General features: G+C 43.9%; 1 protein-coding gene across 1 annotated transcript; it reads left to right on the top strand.

The window, feature by feature from the left end:
* Nucleotides 1-1,683: 1,683 nt before the first annotated feature.
* Nucleotides 1,684-16,110, top strand: RGS10 (regulator of G protein signaling 10; the record flags this gene model as incomplete). The annotated part of the gene is made up of 5 exons (XM_079536142.1): nt 1,684-1,732; nt 6,501-6,619; nt 8,003-8,089; nt 12,749-12,892; nt 15,964-16,110. The coding sequence occupies 5 exons, from the start codon at nt 1,684-1,686 to the stop codon at nt 16,108-16,110; spliced, it is 546 nt and encodes a 181-aa protein (XP_079392268.1).
* Nucleotides 16,111-21,735: the final 5,625 nt, after the last annotated feature.

The following is a 21,735-nucleotide window of genomic DNA, read 5'->3' as shown; positions in this document are numbered from 1 at the left end:
TGGTAACATTCATTATGTTCCAGAATAGACTTTTGTAATGGGAGCAGTTAAGCACAACCGCTTCCATTGATTTTCAAAAGCAGCTTTTACAATTGAAGGCTGTAGGTTGCTCTTCAGGATACAAGAAAAATTTTAAAATAGAATCTGCAGTCTCCTTGCCTGGAATAATTCTTCAAATGTGTTTCTGCCTTTTTAGGTCTCTTGCACATTCTCCTTTTCTTTTCTTTTCTTTTTTCCCTACTCTGCTCCTACCATTGTCAGCGGGGAATTTGCTGAACTTTATCCAAATTTTTAAACCTGTCCTCATTTAGGATAACGAGCAATCCCAGGTTTGTTGTTTCTCAGTATGCTGACAGGTAATGTACGTAGAGAGTGAAGCAGGGGAGGAAGAAACAAAAGCTTTTCACGAAAGCTTTTATGTTCAGTTTGAAGAGAACTTTTCTGTTTGAACACTGAGTAGTGTTGGAAGCAGAACTAAAAGCTGAACATAAAATAGAATCAGATGGTTAAACGTATTTTCAGTCTCTGTCAGTTTTCGTGGTTCACACTTCCTCAGGCATGTGTGTGATGACTTGTTGAAGGATATAAGGATATAGATGGTACGGCCCAGCCTGTAGGTGGAGGGCACTGCCGTGCGTTGGTGGCCTGCGGCTGTCAGACCTGTGGGTTGTATTGGCTTCACCCTGTGAAGGTAAGAAGGAGCTGTTAGCAGTGTTGTGGTACGCAGACTGAACTTCAGAATGTACCAGTTTGACCTGTAGGCACTGAATGCTGTGAATTGAGTCAGAGTCAAAGCTGCAAGTGACTGTGCGAAGGAACTGCAGAACGCCCCGGCCAGTGAGCCATGCCTGAATCTTCCGAAGTCACATGGAAGGAAAATTCCCTCATCACTTAAGCCAGCGAGGCACTGCTTGCTTAAAACAAAGCCTGGTGGCTCGGGCCTGGAGATACTGCGTGCGTTAACGTCCTACTTGCTGTAAGGGCTGTGTCCGAGCGGCCTTTGCGGCGGTGTCCGCAGTCTTTAGGCACACGCCGCGTGCTGGAAGGTGCTCCGCCTGCAGTTCTGTCAGCTGCCCAGAAACCCCAGCTGTGGAACAGCCCGAGTTGTGTGGCTGAGGCTTCACGCATCTGCTGGAAAATACTGCGTGCAGCTGTTCTGCACTTCCTCCTCCCAAAGAAATGAACGTGTTGGGTTGCTTTTTCTTTCCTTTAACTCCACGCCAGAAGGCGGGCAATGCTTACCGGCACTGTAGCCCTGCACGGTCTGCCCGGCCCGCAGGTGCTGCGCTGGCTTTTCTGCTGCGGCCGCTTCCAGGGCGCGGGGCGGCGGACGGCACCGTGCGCGTCGTGAGGGGAGCGCGTCCGTGTCCCCGTGCGTACGGCAGGGGCAGGGCCGCGGGGAAGCGAAGCGCTTTCGGTGAGAAACCGCTCGCTCGTACAGGTGACCCGCTCAGCGCGGGGCGTCGCGTTTCTCACACCCGCTCGGCAGAGGCTCCGCGGCGGCAGGCGGCCGAACGGGCGGCGCCGCGGCTCGTCGCCGGGCCCCTCGCGGCCGCCCCCGGGCTCCTCCGGCGCGGGCGGGAGGCGGCGCGCGGCGCCCGTCAGGAGGCGGCGGTCGGGGCGGGGCAGGCGCGGCCGCCCTCCAGCTCCGGGCAGCGCGGGGCCGCGCGGCCGCCCCGAGAGATGTTCAACCGCGCCGTGAGCCGCCTGAGCAGGAAGCGCCCGCCGTCAGGTAAGCGGGGAGAGCGATCCGGAGCCTCGCGGGTCGTCGCGCCCGGGCCCGGAAAGCGCGAGCGGGCGGGGCCGGAGCGCTTCCCGCCGGTGGGCGCCGTGAGGGAGCGGGCGGCCCCGCCGAGCGCGGGCCGAGCGGGGCTTCGCGAGCACGGAGCGGGACCTCGTCTGAGGCGGCGCGGGCGGGACGGCTCGGGCGCTCCGCCTGTGGAGAGCTGCGAGCCCGCGAGGGGAGGGCGGGCTGCGAGCCGCCGGACGGCGGGGCTGGAGGGCACGAAGCGGGGATCTGCCGGGGAACGGCGGGCGTGCGGGCGGCAGCCGCGGTCTTTCCAAGAAAAGCCGAACGCGGCGTTTGTCAGCGTGGCGGTGATCCGAGGGACGCGCCTGGCGAGCGCTCCCAGAGATGCTCCAAAAGCAGAGCGTCCCCTTCGCTTCCTTCCTTATAGTTAAAAGTGGAATCCGGCTGTCGAAAGAGGACGTTGGGCCGCGCCGCGCCTCGCCGTGCAGGACCCGCCCGCAGCCGGCTCGTGGAGCAGCTCGCTCTCGGCGGGCGCCTGGCCGGGCTGCCCTGTGTTTCATAAGCTGGGATCATTAATTCCAGACTGACGGCCGCAGCTGGTAGGACTGCGGTGAGCACAGGAGAAGACGTGGTGCCGAGGGGTTTTAACGAGTAACGAAGGTCTCAGCTTCTTGAAGCATCCCGGTGCAAAGGGAGAGAAGCACGCGTGGTGCGTACGGGAGTTCTTCTGGAAGGCTGTGAGACGCTGAGAAGCGTTCTCCCCATGTTGTACAGCTAACGCGTGGTGCTCGTGGCGCTTCTGTCGTGCGGTGTGCCCGCAGCCCTGCCGCGGGGCCCGTTGCAGCAGGCAGGTGTGCGCCGCACGCTGCGGTGCTGCTGCTCGGAAGCTGGCACGGCGCGCGGTGCTCGTGCAGGGCAGCGCCCCGGCTCAGCTGTGTCTCCGTATCTCCAGCGGTTTGGGTTTCCACGTGTTTTGTTGTTGAAAGCCAGGGCGAAAGCTGTGAGTTCATGTCGTGAGTTGCGTATTTTCGTGCCTGCGTTTGATGAATGCAGCTGCTGGCCGTTTTTGATGCTCTGTTTCAACTGGCAGTTGCAGTGTTGTTAGCGTTACATCTGCCCCTTACAATGAGCCTTTATCCACAGCTTAATGTGGCAATATTGTTGTGTGATAGGGAAAAACTGCTTCTGTCAGATTCTTGCCTGACGTAGCTGCCCGGCTGACTGCCTGCTTGCTAGCTTAGCGTGGGCTTCTTCTCTAAGCTAACAGTGCGGTTAAGATAAGCACTTTATCATTTGCTGTGTTGGTGCAGCAGCTGGCTGTTGTGCACAGCAGAATGGCTGGATGCTCGGTGCAAAGTTTGCTTTGGCGGAGGCTGAGCTGTGTTCTTCATGTGGTTGGCTGGCTCTCTGCTTCTTAGTTTCTCATCTGTTTAACAGACAGTGAGCTTTTTCCTATGGCATTAAGAAACAAGGAATGCAGTCAGTGCATTTGTTTATCACGTGCATTCCAGTTCTCAGTAACAGCAGTGCCAGCCTCCCTCACCTGAGTGGCCGTGCTAACATGTGCTGTTGGGATATTAAATATTGGCATTGAGCTCATTATTCTGTGTGTGCATCGTGTCATGTTATCATCAGATGATGTTAGCAGAAGAAAGTTATCTGCATAAAAGCTGTCCTTCAGAGGAGGTATCATTGTTAAGGTAATTTAGTAAAACCTTATGAACGTGGCAATTACTGTGGGGAAAACCTTTCTTTCGTCTTAAAAAAAGTCTTAAAAAATTTTGGACATAATGCATTAAATTTGCTAGATGAAACTCGTACGTGGAGCGGGGAAACGATCCTAACTGGGCTATGCTTCTGTATTCTAAACTTCATTTGATGGGGTGTAATAAAATCTCCAGCACTTCTAATATGTTTATAAACATCTCAAGGTGTTTCTTCCTGTCACGAGCCATGTGCAGCCTGCTTCGGACTGTGCTGAAGGGAAAGGGATGTTGCTGTTTTCAGTGGTGCTCAGCCTGAGGGGAGCGCTTGGGCTGCTTGTGCTGTGGCCTGGTGGCTGCCCGCGGTGTGTTGGGCTGGGCTGATGGGGATGGGCTGATGGCACGTGTCCCTGGGGCTGCACACAGCGCTGTGCTGAGGAGCTGCCTGCATTGATGCCCCAGACAGGGAACGAGCAAAGGGATCGCAGCCCATGAGCAGCACAGCAGGGCTCTGGGGTTGCACGGAGCTCGTTAGGTGAGGGGGCAGACTGAGAAACAGCATCTCGTAGAAGAGAGCTCGGTGGAAAGGGTGTTGTGGAGGCCCTTCCTTTCAGAGCCTAAATTTTGTCTGCTAAAGCTGGAGGAGGTGGTAGGAGAAGTGGAGAAGATCACAGGTTTTGGGTAAAGATGATGGGGGAACGTAAGTGGGTGGGGTTGGGTTGTGCTGTATGAGCTGGGAGTGAGAGTGGTTGAGGGAAATAGAGAGCTGCCTTGGTCAGATGAGAAAAGAGGGAGAGCAGCCAGAGGAAAGCAGGCCAGCGGTGTCCTGGGTGCATGAGAGCACTTGCTCCAGCCTCCTGACCAGAAAATGTTTTGAGGTTCTCATGGCATGCTTCCCTGCGTTGCATTGGCTCATTGGAATAAATGTTTTTCCAATGGGTTAGTCATCATTAAAAGCTGCCTAAATATTGGCTGGAAAGGGAACACTAGAAGCAAAACCCCACTCCTGCACATCCCATGCTAAATTACATATTTAATAAAGGAATGGCCTGGTTCTTCAGGCCGTCAGCACCTGTGCACGGTGCTGCCATGCTGGTTGCAGGTGAGAGTGACTGTAACAAGAGCCAGCTGTGCGCTGCTCAGTGTCCTCGCTGTTCTCACCGAGATGTCACAGGTTTTACAACTGATGCACAGATACTTCGAGTCACATTCCTAAAATGAATTCTGCAAGTGATAATCGAGAACCACATGCTTTTGCTTGAGGCAGGGTGAAACTGAGGAGCAGGTAATTCACTGTGCTGTTGTGTCGTGTTCTAAGCCTGCTGTGGTGGGTTAGGGATAACCCTCAGGGTCTGACCTCCAAGCTTTAGCCAGTGGGCTCCGGGTGGGTGAGCAGTTGCTTTTCCTATGCGGGGCTGTAGGTACTTGCTACTTCAGAGGCAGACCTGTCTCAGCTCTTACCTGCAGGATAAGCCTCTTTGGCTTGTATCCTGAACCTTTGTATGCAGGCGTGGAGACTTGCAGTCACGTAGGAAATTCCTGATTGGAGTCGTAAACGTATCATAGAGGGAGACTGTGACTGACAAAGAGGAGACAGGATCTGCACGTGAGACGTTTATCTTGCAGTGCCCATGTGCTCAGTTGTTGTATGTGCATGTATATGTATTGACTTGGGGTTTGAGTGTAGATTTCAGTGTTAGGGGCAGGGACGTAGGCTCTGTGCCTCCAGGAAGATTCCCTCTTTTGCAGCTTTGTAATTTCTCTCGTATGGAATCCTATCGAGTGGAAATGGGAGATTTTAGTTCATTGAAAACAGTGGTCCTTCTTGCAGTTAGGAAGAGGTTCTCCAGGTCTCAGTATGGCTTTGCTGAACTGCCAGTATTCTGTAGGGTTTTAAGCATAGCTACTAGCTGAAAAGGACATCTGATAGTATAGCTCTGCATAGATAGCTCTTGGAGATACTTGATGAGGTTTCGTTTCAGGGGGGAGGGAGGGTTTTTAAGAGAACATAAGCAGAAGTTACTAAGATCTTTATTTCCAGTAAGCTGATAGGAAGAAATAAAGGGGTAATGAAAACAAATGGCAGCTGTACTGATTACCGTCGGAGCTTTATGCATCTGTTTGGTGTGTGGGGATCCCAAATAGTGACTGATTCCTCATGGCCTGCACTTCTGCTGCCTTCCACAGACACTGCGAGTGTAAGAGGAAAGAAGGCCAAGCTCTTTGTGTGTATTTTAGAGTTTTTCAGATCAGCAGTAAAATTCCTGGAGTCTTCCCAAGTAATAGGTCTTCTGATGCGTAGCCAGCAAACAACTTTTTGGCATCGCCAGCCTTGAATGTGATGTACTTTCTATCCCTGGGATAGAAATATGCAGAAGTGCGTGCCGTCTGCCCTGGCTGGGTGCTGCCTGGCTGACGGAGAAGTTGTGGGTTCAGCCCAGCTCACCTTAAAAAAACAGAATTTCAGGGGACTTGAAAAGAAAGAAGCAAACAGAGCAGCCACCCAGCTACTGCGTGCCCACGTGCAGGTTGACTCAGCTGGAATGAAGCTCTTCTGTCAGCTGTCTTTCCTCCCATTAGAGTAAGTTAACGTGTTAGACTTGTTCTGCTCAACAAAGCGTTGTGTTTCTTTCTCATTTTGTTTCTTGCCATTCCCTTGCAGTGATTCTTTTCTTAAAAATAAATTTAATGCGTGTGGCTGACCAGGATTTGATTATACGGCCGATGTCACTGCCTGCAGAACAAAGGCACACGATGCTTTTGCTGGCCAGACTGCGGTCATTGTGTTCCACGTGCAAAAGGTGCTTGAACCCTCCAAAGCAGTGAGGGTGCCCACTGATGTGCTCATGAATTATCTGGCTGCGAGAAGTTTTTCCCTCTTCAGATGCAAAGAAGCATTCCAATACGTGCGTGTGTTTATTTTCAGTTTTATGGTGTTTTCTTTAAAGAGAGCAGCTGTAATCCGAAGGCGCACAGGGGAGCGGGGAAGAAATGCCTGGGGTATTAATCACCTCTAACAAAGATGGTGCTTTTCTCCATTTTTCCAGAGATAAATGACAGCGAGGGTCACCCAAGCAGCAGCCGCCAGAGCTTGAAAGGAACCTCAGAATGGGCTACATCACTGGAGAACCTCCTTGAAGATCCAGAAGGAGTTAAACGATTTAGGGTTGCTATATTACCTATGAATATTTATATACACTAACATTAGGATTTAAAGAGGAATGAGCCTTAACGCAAACGGTGCAGGTGTGCAGTGCTGTAGGTACAGCTTGCAGCCTTGTCATTACGTCCCCTGAGCAGGGGCGGCACAGGTACAGCTGTGGCATTTGCTGAGCTGCTGCTGTGGTGAATTGCTTGCTCTTGTGAGGCGTACAGAAGATGTTTGGTCACATCTTTCTAATTGGATCAGTCAGCTATTGCACAGATTAACAAGTTACTGTTAGATAAACCACAACCCTGGAGCAATTGATCTCTCTTGCCAAGCGCTGTTAGTTACTGAGGACCGATCCCACACTCTGTTCCCGTGTGTTGCCCTTACTTAAGCAGCTACAAACTGTCGCTGAGCCTGACTGCTCTGTGGAGCTCTGACTGTGTGCAGCAGCAGCTGTACTGAATAAAAAAGATCCCTTTAATTTGGCTACAGACCGGGGCTCGTGCAGCTTGGAATGCAGCCTTAATGTGGCCTTTTTGCCAAAGTCAGGGGGATTAGCTGTGTGAATAAGGACCAGCGGTCAAGTATGGCTTTGCTGGACCGAGCACTGATAAAAAGCCCGGGATAAAACTATTTCATCTCACACTGGTTTGAAAAGCAATGTAAACCAGAATTACAAAGCACTGCAATTACTGTGATTTAGAATTCTTATAAAAATTTCTCAGCGCCATTTAGTTTTTCGCATTGCTTAATCTCTGTTTTCTAACTCTGAAAACTGAAAGTCTTGGAGCCATAAATATTTCAGTGGCTGCTTTTTATATATTAATTTAATGCACTTTTCCCCTCTGATTTTAAAATATGCTGCGCTTTCGGGGGATGTGCTTTGTCTAAACACTGTTTAGAGACTGCAAATACATCTTCTGCTTTAGTTGCTTAAGTAAATTTATTGCCTCTGGTTTTCATATTTGGAAACTGCTGTTTCTAGAGATTTTACTCATTAGTAAATCAGACACAGACAGAACAGGAATCTCAAGTGAGCTGTTGCTCTCGTTAAAATAGATCATTGTACTCACCTGCTAATGAATTTATACATTTTCAGATTTCCTTTTACTAAAAAATTACTCATGTTACTTAAGGAAGACGGAGGAAGCCTTCCTGTGAGTTACTGATAAGCTCTGAGGCAGAGCTTCTCCTGGAATGTGCTTTTAAAGAGCTGAAAATGCTGTTTGTTGGTGGTTTGATGCACTGTGCAGTGGTTTTGTTACCCAGTGTCACGGAAACTCGTGCCATGATAAAACCAGCCACAAGCAGCATCTTGTTTGAATAGCTGTAACAGGAAGAGAGAAAAACAATGGAGAAATTGGGTTCTAACATCTGTTGACTTTTCTTTTTCCCTAGGAGTTCTTAAAGAAAGAATTCAGCGAAGAAAATGTTTTGTTCTGGTTAGCGTGTGAAGAATTTAAGAAAACACAGGGAAAAAAACAGGTATGCTTCCTAAATAAATTCTACTCATCTGCAAGGGCTCTGTAGCAGAGATGGAGGTTGCTGAACGTGCTTCTTACGAGTGCAGATGCACGTGTTTGAAGGAATGGCACTGAAATTATCCTGCTGGAATTGTTTGGAAACAAAGTTGGTTTTATTTCAAATCGAAACAAAATGCTGAAGTTGTCAAGTTTCCGTTTAGGAAAACTGAACATTTCGTTGTTGCTTTGGAATAGCAAGAGGTTGAATTCAGTAACACTGCATCATGCTTACAGATGTTTAATTTACAACGTTGTAAAGCTTGATGGCTGTTACATGAAAATATACAACACTACTCTTAATACAGAAATGTAAAAACAAGAAAGAGCACAAACTGTTTTACAATACCAAAATGGAATGCTTTCTCAAATTACCAAAGCAAAAGGAAGTGAAGAACCATTTAGATTTTGTTTAAATATTTATTCACAGGGACATATGACCACAGAACATTTACATTTTAGTGAAAGCTGTAGTTTTCTAGTAACAAATGTTACATTGGAGATGTTTTAACTGTCCACTGCAGTCACTTTTTTCCACTGCGAGGATCTCTGCGTACATTAGTTCCAGCAGGAGCACAGATTCTGCTTTCAGTTCTGCTTTGAAGCCTGGAGGGTCAGGCCTAAGATACGTCCCATGTTTTGTTTCTAAAAAGGTTTTGGAGATTTTTTTTATTATCTTTTTTTTTTTAATCAGGGCAGATTTTTATTGGCTTTTATTTTTTGTACATCACACAATGTCCTTGCCAAGGGGTATGAAGCTGTCAGAGTGGATTTTAAAATGAAAATGGAAGATCCTCTTGTAAGGTTCCACATTTTGCAAGTGGATTGTAATTGTATTTTCCCTTGCTAAATCGTTTCCATCTTTTCAGCTATTACAGGATCGTAGATGCCAGTATAGGAAATGGTAAACTGCCATATGCAGATAGTAGCTTAGCAAGTACTTGAGTGGATTGTCAAATGAATGGGCAGAGACTTGATTCCTTTCCGTTCAGCTTAATTATTCAGTACTAATCATTGCAGTGTACAGCAAATAATGATTGGAGTCTGGTATGGCAGAACTATTACAAGCAGGCGTAATAAATGTGCTTTGGAATGACACAGACTTGCAAGAAGTTTTTGTAGCTGTTGTTTACAGGTGGCAATGATTAGATAACTTACAAGGCTAGAAAAAGCACTGTAAGTACAAATCCTAGCACTGTTTATGAGAGCAGTAAGCTTGAATGCATTTCTGAAAGTGACTTGCAGAAATTGCTTTGTATCTATCTTATGAGGGCTAAGTATTCTGAAAACAACTCACTTATTTTATAACCTGCTTCTCATTAGAAGTGGCTTACCGCAGAAGCTAGCTCACATAAGCTCAGATTTTTCAGGTCAGATGAAGCAGATTTCAGTTTAACCTGGGTTAAATCAGTTCTATTTTTGAAGCATAAAATAAACTCTGCGTTACTTGACAAGAACATGTTTTTTTTTCTTGGTCAGCCGGAACTTGCACAAAGATCAGTGCATTAATAATCTGTTGTGCCTCGTGCTCTCGCTGTCCCTGCTATGCACTTTGGATTTGCACAGGCTGTGTCCCAGTGAGGTGCTGGGCTCAGTGAGTGAGAGTGAATGTGAGCCATTGTGCAGCCAGGATTGCTTGACAGGGAACCAGAGGGAGTGCTGGCAAGGAGTAGCTTGGCTCTTGACTGTTGTATTGGCTCTAGACTAGTGATAGGAACACAGAAGAAGGTGGGGGTGGGGGTCAGACCATACCATTCCATGTTGGTTTTCCCGTTCTGGCGAGCTAATACAAAATGCATGCCTATTTCAGAATTCAGGGGAGATTTTCAGTATCTGCAGCCAGGCAGCAGTACTTGCCTAGGCAAGTCTTAGGGTGAACTGCATTCAGCCTGCTGTAGTGTGGAAGCACAAACTGTTACTCTCAGCTCAGGAAATATCGCTGTAATTCACAGGGAAAAGAAAAAAAACTTTTTGTTTTCTTCAGTTAAAATGGAAATGTAAATTTTGGTGAAGACTGGGGAGGAATTATGCCACGTTTACTTGGAAATAGCAAGCTCTGCTGCCACCAATATGATCCTCATTTTAGGACATGTTTAATTATTGAAACAGGAGTGGTGGCAATAAATGAATGATGTTTAAATATTTTATTTGGGTTAGTCACGTGCTTGTTGCATTTGTGATTGTTAACAAAACAAAAAACATGTCCATTGCACTACTTTTCTTCTCTTGCAACTGGGCTTAAAAAATTACATTTCCTATAACGAATCTTTTCAAATATTGCAGAAATTCACCTAAATACATCAAGAAGTTTTATGGAGGCCATCAGAACAAATACGAATGTTGGACTTTATGATGCTGAAGGTCTTTTCCAACCTAAATGTTTCTACGATTCTATTCATATCCAGCAGTTCCTTCTGCTGCTACTTGTGTGGAATGTGGCAGCAGTTATACAGGACTGGGTCACACTACACAGCTGCTAATGGCTGGAGTCTGTTCTGATGAGTTCTGGGACTTCCACCCACCTCATTTGGGAACCGCATGTGCTTGAGAGCTGAATTTGACCTTGAGAAAGGAAGTGGGAAATAACGTCGCATCCATTTGGATATTGAAGGGGGTTTCTGTAGACAGTACTTTGTTTTCCAAATGGGTCCTGGCTTGGATGCTGGGGCAAGCACACGGTTTTAAGTGGGAACTGCCAGAATTCCTTAATAGCCACCTGTGAGGAAGGTCCCAGCCTAAGTGTTTATAATTCAGAGTAAAGTCCTCTGTGTGGAGGCATTAATTTCAGGCTAATGCAGAACAAAGAATTCCACCCATTGAACTGGTAACATCGCTTTCTCCTCTGCTTGAACCTGGCTTTCCCTGAGTGTCATTTGGGGAATGTAGAAACCTACTGGCAGCTTTAACTGTAAATTCATTTATTTTTCTAGTCTTTGTTAAACTGATGCTTGACTACTGGAACATAGATGTAGCTTAACAGTTGTTCCACGGGAAGCAGAACCTGTAGAGCTCAGTTGTGCACTACCATGTTTCTGCAGTACTGTAATGTCAGCTCTCCCGTGCCTCTCCAGTGACATCAGTCCCCTCCACCACAGTGCTTTCGCTTCCTTCCTTTGTCATTCTTCCTCACAAAATCCAGAAATCCACCCCATTTCACCAACCTCCCACGCAGTCTCCTTGTTCCCCCCATGTTCTCTAACTTCCTCACAGTACTTCTCTTTTCTCTCACGTTTCTCTTCAGGCCTTTCTTTGCTCTTTCTCTGTGGTGCCCACCTAGCTGAAGTTAAAGAGGCCACACTTCTGATCTATTAATTGCTCATTTAGAACAGACCTGGTTTACCCAGTGTCCCCTGATCTGTGAAACCGACAAGATCAAGGACTTTTATAAAGCAATTAATTGTGACCTAGTGCACCTGAGATAAAATAATGCACTCACCAGGTGAACAATCCGTTCTAAGAAGGAGTCCTGGAAAATGTGTCCGTTTTCAGCAGAAAGAGAGTTAATTCTTAAGCATTACAGATTGTCAAACACGTGTTGCTTTTCTTCTAATTATCACCAAATGTTGATTCTCAGCTGTAAAACATTAAAGAAATTCCACAACTTGTTCATGGGCAAGGGCTTAAGCGCTTCCTTCTTCAAGCTCACTTCCTGCCAAAGATAGTCCTTCACTTCCTGCTGCCTAGAGACAGTCGCGTGTTAAATGTAATGGGGATTACTGATAGGTACCTACTGCTAATTATCTTACTGCACCTGCTGTTCAGCAGGCTTTGCTTTCAGCATGCAGAACTCAGAATGCTGCAGCAAGGCTTATTTGGCAGTATTCTTCCTGGCTTTCTCTTATCTGATGGGCTTGCATTTAATTTCAAAGGATTTTGGCAACTTGTAGATTGCTTTGAACCTTAGGGATAATGGTAGTTATGGTCAAAATGTTATCAGTTACTGATTTAGCAAGAGAAGACCGCTGAAATCAGGGCAGACTGCTTTATGCAAGTAGCACCTACCCGTATTTATCAGCTTTCAGGGCCTCTTAGGAGTCTTCTCTTTATTGTTGGCCAAAAAATAGTTGTGTTTCTTTTGATCTTGTACACTGTGTTGCATGTGAACTGCCCTGAGGTAAAAACACAGTTATGGCAATGCATGTAAGCTGTATTACAAGGTTATCTAGAAGCAGCATGCATTATGTACTAATTTGCTTAGTTTTGCCTAGCAGTGAGAGTAAGTTTCCACAGTATTGTTTTTCCCTCCAGGTTTTTGCACATCCCAATTATCTGCTAATAAAAATATTTTTTTAAGTAATGAAGACAGGGCCTCATTGGTAATTATGTGCAATTTTACACTGATTAACACGATTTTAGCCAGATTTCAACATCACAGCTGCTGTTTAACTTAAGTGCTGAATGCCTCCACCTTCCACTAGTGTCAGGGCAGGAGTTGGCATGCAGAGAGGTTTTTCTCCAGTACAAGTAGGTATGTACTTTTGTTTTGTTTCCTTCTAAACTCAGGCTGTTTTGTTTTTAAGATGTGAATCTCAATAAGTAAGGTACAGTACGCGATAAAAGTTTAACAAATATGGTGAGTATTTCCATAGTTAATAATTCTTTAAATAAATGTGTCCTTTTGCAGATGCGAGAGAAAGCAAAAGAAATATACATGACTTTCCTGTCAAGTAAAGCTTCCTCCCAGGTCAATGTTGAAGGGCAGTCGCGTTTGAATGAGACAATTTTGGAGACACCTCATCCTCTAATGTTTCAGAAGCTGCAGGATCAGGTAAAGATTTCTTCTACTTGCATATGCCTTAGCTATTGTCTGCTTTTAATGGACACTGGTTTAATCACAATTTGATATAGGAAGTTAGGATTCTGCCTACTGCTGCCACCAGTGACGTGGATTGAATTAGCAGTTTGGCTCCTAGGTTGAAACAAAAATCAGTAGGCATGGAAATGATTCCCTTCCTTTGTAGAGTTGCTAACACAGACAGCGTGCCTCAGGTCTTGGTAGGGTCTGTTGGCAAGGAGACTCAGTGCAGCCATGTGAATTGCATTCAGGACTTTCCTGGAAAAGTGGATGAAGTTCGTTCCTGGGTTCTTCTGCCGGTAGCTTGAGAATCACCCAGTGACTTTGTGCCTGCGTTTTCCTGTGTATTCTCTTGTGCTGAGTCACGGCTGATGTTTGTTTCTGTAGTTGCCACTGGTTTCCTTGAGAGCTCAAGATTCTTCTCTTTGCTTTGGTTTGGTATTTATATTGATGTGAATATAATGAAATTTTTTGAAAGGCCTCCTCTTCTGAAACACACAAAGCTTAGAAGAGGAGTTGGCATCTGCTTTGTATTTTCCTACAGAACTTGGGAGGTCTGGTAGAAATTGTGTTGTATTGCAGGTGGTAAATTTTCTTAGTTGTTAGTTTACTTTAAATCACAGGTTGTGAAGTGAGTTGTTCTCATCTGCAGCTTTCCAGCACTTGCACTGTTTTTAATTACTGTACCATCAGGACTACCTGATGTTCCATTTGGCTCTTTGTTACTTTTTGGGGCTTTTTTTGTGGAGAAACGGTACCCTGATTTCAACATTGGGCACTGATGGTGTTAGCAGGGCGCTGGCTCCGTCACTAAAGTGATCGACTGACCGAGGAGGAGGACCAAAGTAGAAGTGAGGGAGGATCAAAGGCTGCTGTTTTCCAGGCAGATTCCTAGTCATTAGCAGTGGAAATGTCTGCAGCTCAATTTCTACGTAAAAAAGCAACATCTTTCATGGAAGAACTTCTGACTTGGGAAAAGGGAGAGATAGTACTCTGGCAAGTCTAAGCACTGCAGACCAGGCTAAGTGATTACATGATTATGAGTGTGGCTGGACAGGCTACCAGAGTCAGAATGTTTTCTAGCTTTACAAATGAGTGTGCGTGTCAGCAGCCAGGGGTTAGTCAGCTCAGAACTGAAAATATGCTAGCCCAGTGATAGAAGAGCCCCACTAGTGTGGGAAATGTTAAAACCAGAATGCAGAACACTTGGGCTGTTGCAGGTTTCCAGTGCATGAAGCTTCTGGTTTTTGCTGTTAGATGACAGTTCAGGAAGAGTTACGTTATTCTCTTGTTTTTGATTCCTGTAAAGTTATGTGTGTGTATAAATATGTATATATGTATGTACACACATAAAATGTGATCTCTAAAGAACTGTGTCAACTACTACAGGCAGTGTATGAAGTATAAAAAGCCAGAGTGTAGAAGCTCTGACTTTTCATCTGGAGCTCGTTTGGTTTCTGACATGGATGGTAACTAGCACTTCGGTTCTCCTGCAGACCTAGTGATTTAAATGGGTGTTGCTTCTGTTTGCAGCAGGGTAGCCTTGAATGTACAGCTTGGAGGCAGTTGTTGCTTCTGAATGGTGTTGAAGTGGTTCGTAGAAATGCGTAGATGTCAAAATACTTGCAGGGTAAATGTGCCTGCTCTACAGAGGTGATGACAGCAAGGGAGGAAACAGAGAATTCAGCTTTTGCTGAATGTGTGTGGTTATAAAATCTTATCTGTTCTGTGTATTTGCCTTACCAGTTCTAGGGGTATTCAGAGAAGATCTTGATCCTGCAGTGCTCTTGCTGACTTAGGACATTTTAACAGACTGTGTCTTCCTCACAACTTTTTTTCCTGTAAGCTGATTTGATAAACATAAATATTTAGCCATCCCTAGGCTAAATATCTATGGAATTGAGCCAGCTCTAGGAATTGTAATGCGACCTCGTTTATCTTTATTAATTTAGGTCAATATCAAGGTGTTTTGGGATCATTTTTCAGCCTTCAAGACTCCCACAGTTTGAAATGTAAACTTAAATATTTGAATAGATAAACAAGTGATGGTTAGTGAAGTATTTTTTTTGTCCTTTATTTTATATGGAGCATGTTCCAGGACTGACAGGAAAAGTAAAGTTCTGTTTGCTTGTCTCTGTGTCTGTTCAAGTTCCTCAAGGATGTGGGGGGAAAAATAAAAAATGTAGTTTGAGATTTATTTTTCCTTTCAAACAATTGTATTACCCAGTTGTACTTTCAGCTAGAAACGAGGCCTGTAAAGGTAAATCTCCAGTTATCCATGCGTAATTTATCCAAACATGCAGGCCAGAATCCAGAAATTCCTCCTGGAAATTTGGTTACTTTGGGACAATAAAATGTAATGAGTCATGAATGATGGCTCAGGGAGGCAAAGTGTAGACTTCATGTTGCCTTGGTTATAGTTTTGAGGTTTTCTTTTTTTCTTCCCTGTTGTTTTAAGACCAAGCAAAATATAGCGCCAATTTTAACACTGACCAGATTCCATCCTCGTCTCCAAAGCCTTTTTTTTTTTTCCTAGAAAACTCCAAATGAGTTCTATCTTTTTTTGTCTGAAATAGGTACAAATAGAAGAGAAAGCAGATGCATGGGCCTGAACTTGGGTCCTGAAAGAAAAAAGCTGTTCTCAGGCTGTGCTTCCAGGCTGGATGTATGCTGGCTGTAGAAAGATGGGCAGGTTTTCAATTCTCTCAGTGCTCTGCATGTGTAACGGACTAATGCAGTTAGAACAGTACATAAAAGATACCTGTCTTTCTTCAGCTCTGCTTCATTCCTCTGGATAGGTTTTCAGTTGGCTGTCATGAAAACTGTAATCTGATTCTTAAACTAATCCAGACATTATTGCAAAGCAGTGACTGTGGAACCTACAGTCTTGTTTGTTCCGTGCAGTCAGTGTCATGGCTCTAGTAACTGCAGTACTAGCTTTACTAACAGAACAACAACAAAGTGAATTCATATACTGTCCTTTTAACTTAAAATGTAGTTTTAATGAGGTCATTGTTTTTTGTATTTTTATCTCCTCTCACCAGATATTCAATCTCATGAAATACGACAGCTACAGCCGCTTCTTAAAGTCAGACATATTCCTAAACCATAAGAAGTCTGAGGAGCAAGAGGAGAATTCATCAGAAGCTCAGACTGCAGCTAAAAGAGCATCGAGAATTTACAACACATGATACAATGGATCTCATTAGGAGAGGCAATATAATTGAATTACACTCAGGAACAGTCTAGGTTTATAAGCAGTTGCATTTAGGGCTTGAAAAGTTCAAAACCTTTTTAGGAGATACTTACCTTCTTAATTGCTTGAATGACTAATTGTTTTTGCAAGACAGCAAGTAACCAAGCACCTATCGAAAGACTGTTTCCTAGCTAAAAGGCTGAGCTATTCCTCCACAGTATGAATTGCATTTAATATTTCATAAGTTGAGCTTACAATTTCTTTTTTTTTTTTTTTTTTTTTTTTTTTTTTTTTTTTTTGTGGAGCATCATGATGCAAAGAAATGGGAGATAGGGTCTTTTGTCATCCATGTGAGGTTGTTGTTGTTTTTAAATGTTTGCCTTCCGTTTTTTATCTGTGCCTGGCTTTTACTTTCCACGTTGTTGGGAGCAACTGTTGAGGAGTATGTTTTAAGTTATTTTGTGGATGAATCGTTCATAGGAAACCAAAATTGAGGGACAGCATCTTTTAGGGTTAGGATCAATAGAATCCCATCTGACTCCTCTCTTAAAATGTCACTTTTTCTTTCAAAGAGATAGATGCTTTGCTTTGCCTTTAGTTACGAATCATAACAATTTCCTGGTCATGATTTTCATTTCTGTTTTTCTTAAACTCCTACACTGTTTTTGCTGTAGACAATCACCTTCTTCACGGAATGGAACTTATGCTACCTTTGGAACCAAAGTTCTTAAATAGATGGAATCTCTGAGAAACTCCTAACAGCTATTGGGAAATTTGACAGTTGAGATCCCACTTCAGATACGCCCAGTTCAGCACGTCCTGCATGTCAGCTCAGTTGTCTGTCACATCAGCATCAGGTGCCAGTACTAGAAAGCAGCTGTGTTTTCCTAGGCCACCTCAGTCCTGCAGTGTGACCAGAGTCATTCTCCAGCAGGCCAGCCAACGAAGTCTGACTTGGTTTTATTAAAATCTTTCTACTAAAGTCAACTCGCCAGTGTTACTGAATTGCAATTACAATTGGAAAAGCAGAAATAGCTACAAGCTGTATTTATGAGTGTAAATGTATAGACTATCTCTGTTTCACTTTCATTATTTACTCTTTCATTTTTTGCACTGCTTGTCTTGATCTTCTGTTTATGTGCTGGCTAGTCAGATTGCACAGTTAGGTTTTCATATAGTTTTGTTATTTTTGTTGGGAAGATCGTAAATGTCACACATTGCTTTCACTATCAGTGTTTTTAAAACTAGGTTTGGGCTGTAGATTTTGAGGATACAGATTCTTTTCATGGACTTGCTTATGACTTCGCTTAACTCTGTTCCATTCTTGAAGGTTATGTGTAAAGAAAATGGTTTCTGGGGGTTTGTCTCATATTTAAGAGCAGGAATGGAACATCTGATTCTTCTCTCAGAGCTAAACAGCCTGTTCATTCTTAGGAAATTAAATTTTAAAAAGGAAATGATAGAACTCCCCCTATATGCACGTTTTAAGATGAAAATTGCATAAAAATTACCTTTTATGCTCCCAGAGGATTTAAAAGGGAAGTCATACTCTTGCTTCGGGCACTTTCAGTGTTGTCTGTTCTCATACTTCTGTTGTATTTCAATGTTTTGCTGAATAGGAATGAAGTGAGTATGTGCATGGATCCTTTGTTTTAATGCAGCCTAGGAACTGCATCTGTCCAGTTCTGGATTTGCCAACTATTTGTAATCTCAGGATCACCTCTTTTGAAAATTGACTATCACGATGAACTCTTCACCCCTTCCACTGCAAGGGATGGAACTTCTGATGCAATTAAGTCCCTGGGAGTGGGCTGCTCAAACACATTTAGGAGCTAAGATTTGTCTCTTCCCAGTAATTATGGCAGAAGTCTGTGTGATGTAGGAAAATATAGGGTGGGGACCTTCGTGGGGAAAGTGCAGAATGAATTCTCACCACATTCATCACGGGGATGTGCAGGAGATTCATTTTAAATCATATTGATTTTTAAAATGCACAATTAACAGAGAAAAGTCTTTGACGACCAAGTTTTAAAATAATAACAATAAATTAAACCAGAGGTTGTATGAACAATGGTAGGGCATTAAGAGAACATGCTTGTATGTAACTGCTCATAAACAACTCTTTCCTTTGCAATACGTTCACTTTCATGTACTGTATTATTTGCTTGGTAACAGCAAATGCTTTGTGGGAGCAGACACAAAGGTGCTCTATTCTGCTACCAGCCAAAAGCTACGCTAATATGAGTTTTTTTAGCAGCACTTCAATGCCTGTGATGTTTATTTCAGTGTCTGTGATGTTTTAAAGATAATATACCTAAATCCACAAAATTCTTAATCTTTGTATTTCTCTTTTGCCTCAGCAGTGAAAAGTTTGTTGCCCATTGTCTGTCTTTCCAAGAGTTGTGGTATCCCACTGTGGGTTTTTTTTTTTTTTTGTTAAAGAAGCAGCAACTAGAGTTGCAGAAATCAAATTTGTACTGAGTAGATGGACTATTTTTCTCATTAAGAGAACAAATGGAGAAAAACAGTGCAAACGCATGTCTGTAATTGCAGCACGTACATACGTGGAGAATGTTATTGGTTCCTGATGATGTAATCACTGATCCAACTTTGTGAAATATATATATTTCTCAAAGAGACATATAACAAAGTGCACAGACAAAAGAAAACACTTCACTATGAGTAAATCCTGTGTTCCAGTAATAACTGTAAACTTTGTGTTGAACCTCATGCTGTGAGTATTGATTACTGCTTTATTTAGAGGTTAAAGACAGGAAAGGTCTTTTTTTTTTTTCATAGAATTTATGCTGAAGATGTAAGCACAAAAAGCTGCCTAATCACATGCCTAAAACTCTTCCCTAATGTGTGTTTCTCTGCTAAACATTAAAATATTCTACAAGTATACTAAACCTGTGCACTGATTGCTGTTTTATTTTGAAAGCAGTTTGAGCCAAGATCAGTTCAAGCTCTGTAGTTATCCCATTTTCTGCTTTCATTCTCTGTTAAACACTTGCTGATGTTCCCTCGTCCCTAGCAGGATGCTTTTTTCTCAAAAGATACAAGAGGACGACACTGGATTCCATTTTGGGGTCAAGTGTTTCAGCATGTAGCAGAAAATCACTCAAACAGCAGAATATGTTTGTACCTTCACCTCCTATTTCTTTGTTTTTATGACATGTCTTTCTTTATGTTTGCTTCAAGTTGGATGTTGAGAGTTTTAGATAAAGGCTCAGAACCCACTTATATTTTACTGAAGGTTCAGATGGACTTAAATGAGGAGCATTTGCATCTGGGTTCAGACCCAGTTAGGTCTCTGGTACAGAGAGAGGAGAACAATCTTGTTTTTTTTTTTTTCCCCACCCTAAAAACAGAGCAGCAAGCCTTACAAATTCAACATATTTTATGAGATATCATCCTGCTAGTATGCCAGAACAGTGGTTTGTGTCATAGTGTTCTTTATCCTGTCCCACAGGCAGGTCTCTTGTTTCCAATCTAGCACAGCTCACATCCAAGGGCCTAGAGTGTTCCTTTGCTTTTAATTGTGGCTGCTAGGCCGCAAGGCTGCAACTCGAGGTATCTTTACAGTATCACCCTACAAGCACACACAGCGCTTTGCGACTTCTGGTCGTGGTGCAGTAGAAGCTTTGTTATAAACAAGTGGAAGATGTTTTTCATCAGTACAGCTTCACCTCATATCCTGGCTGCTTGGAGTGGCAAATCAGTTTCAGTTAGGAGCTAAAAAGTACCCAACACTAAAGTGTTTTGGATGGTGAGGAAAGAAAGAATGTTTTATAGACCTTCATTCTCTGGATAAGTGAAATAATAGCCACATTTAACAGCACCCTCTCCTGGTTCCTGGTGGAATAACGTGTAGGGATGTCAATAGCTACTGCTGCAAATAAAGGAGGCTAACAGTTCATTAGATTTAAGGGGAAAAAAACCCACTTGTTGATCTTCCTGTAGGCAGTAAACGCAGTTAGGTTAAAATATCAAACTAAAATGGCTCTGTTTATTATTAAAGGCATTCGGCATTGCTTTGATCTTAGCATACCTAGAACTTGAGAGCATCACTATATGTAAGAAAACTCATTAAAATTGCTTTGAAAGCTGACATTATAAAGCACATAGTGCTCGGCTTCCTAAGCAGACTGCATGTGAGAACTGCTACAAAACGGCCAGCAGTTGTCCCTTCCCCCACTATTGTTCGTTGTCTTGAGCTGTGCATTTGAATCTGTGAATGACAGGGCATTTCCTCAAGGAAACAGTGACCAGCATGCCGAATCTGTAGGCCAAGCATGAGGAACAGGTACCATTATGCCTATGCTTCTACACTACTTTTCTTTAGCTTTTACAAAGATAAAGTACTTGTAAGCAAAAAACATTGCTTCCTTGCATTTCTGAGTTACTCTTTTTCACTTTTTACACAGCTGTACAAACTGGAAAAAGGTTAGCTGAGAAAAGCAGCAGTGCATTGGGTCAGGACAGGGAAGGGGAAGTGTTACCCACCCTCTCATGTCTCAGGCAGGACTCATTTCACTGCTAACTGGGTAACATGGTCACAGAGAGGCTGCTCCAGGGATACTTTGGCAATACTGGCTGTGGAGCTCAGTGTGCTGAAAGTGCTGTCAGTAGGACGTGCTGAGGCTGGATGAGAAATGCATAGGGGCTCTTCTTTCCCTTTGCAATACAGATTCCAGCAGTGTCAGTTGATCATTTCCTTACTGGAGCGTGGCTGCAACAAGTGTGGCTCTGCATGTATTTTTCTGAAGGAAGCCCAGGTCCATCTGCAAGTTGGTTGTCCTGTCCGGCTGCCACCCCGAGCCCCACGGAAATCTTGGCACATAGGGCTTCCACAAAATGACATGTCAGCACACACTTTGGCTGGCAGGAGTGCAGCTGAAGCTATATCAGCATTAACAAATGCTGTTTCTGTTCTTTGCAGTCCTGTCTCAGCTGCCTGTGGAATATCACTGCTTGAGACTACTTGATTAGATAGACCTGGAATGTTTTTCCATGTCATTAATAGAAAGAGATGGGACTTGAAATACTTGACAAGGTGATGCTAACAATTGCAGCAGTACAGCTCAGTGGTGCAATAACAACAACAAAAAAAAGGGACCAAATTGGAAGTAAATAGAATGTTCTATTTTTTTAAATTATGGTCTGCAGAAACAGTCTAGTGTAATAGTTTCTCAGTTCTATTTCTGTGCATATTAACATCACAGGTTTTCCATGGTTTGTATGAAAACAGGCTCATCGCATCTGCAGCACACACAACTTATAGATGTCACTTTCATGCTTGAAATGGAACCAGACAGCAGAGTATAAAGAAAAAGCACAAGGCCTTTCTCTTAGTCTGCAAAAACACTGAGGGATTAGGAAACACAAAGATTGGAAGACCAAAAACAGCACTGCACACAGCTCCCTGAGACCAAATAGCTCAGCACACAACCAAGTCAGAGTGGCAAATTTTTGATGTTTCCTGCAGGAGCATATCGCTCCCCAGCAAATAGGAAATCCATTCCTGCTGCTTTTCTAGTTCTGTACTCCACCATTAAAAAATAGGATTCTGAACATCCCAACCAGAATGCTTTTCCTTTCAAAACTAAAGTTTAAAAGA

Source organism: Tetrao urogallus (genome assembly GCF_951394365.1).
Source record: "Tetrao urogallus genome assembly, chromosome: 5".
NCBI lineage: Eukaryota > Metazoa > Chordata > Aves > Galliformes > Phasianidae > Tetrao > Tetrao urogallus.
This window is presented reverse-complemented; position numbering and strand designations above follow the sequence as displayed.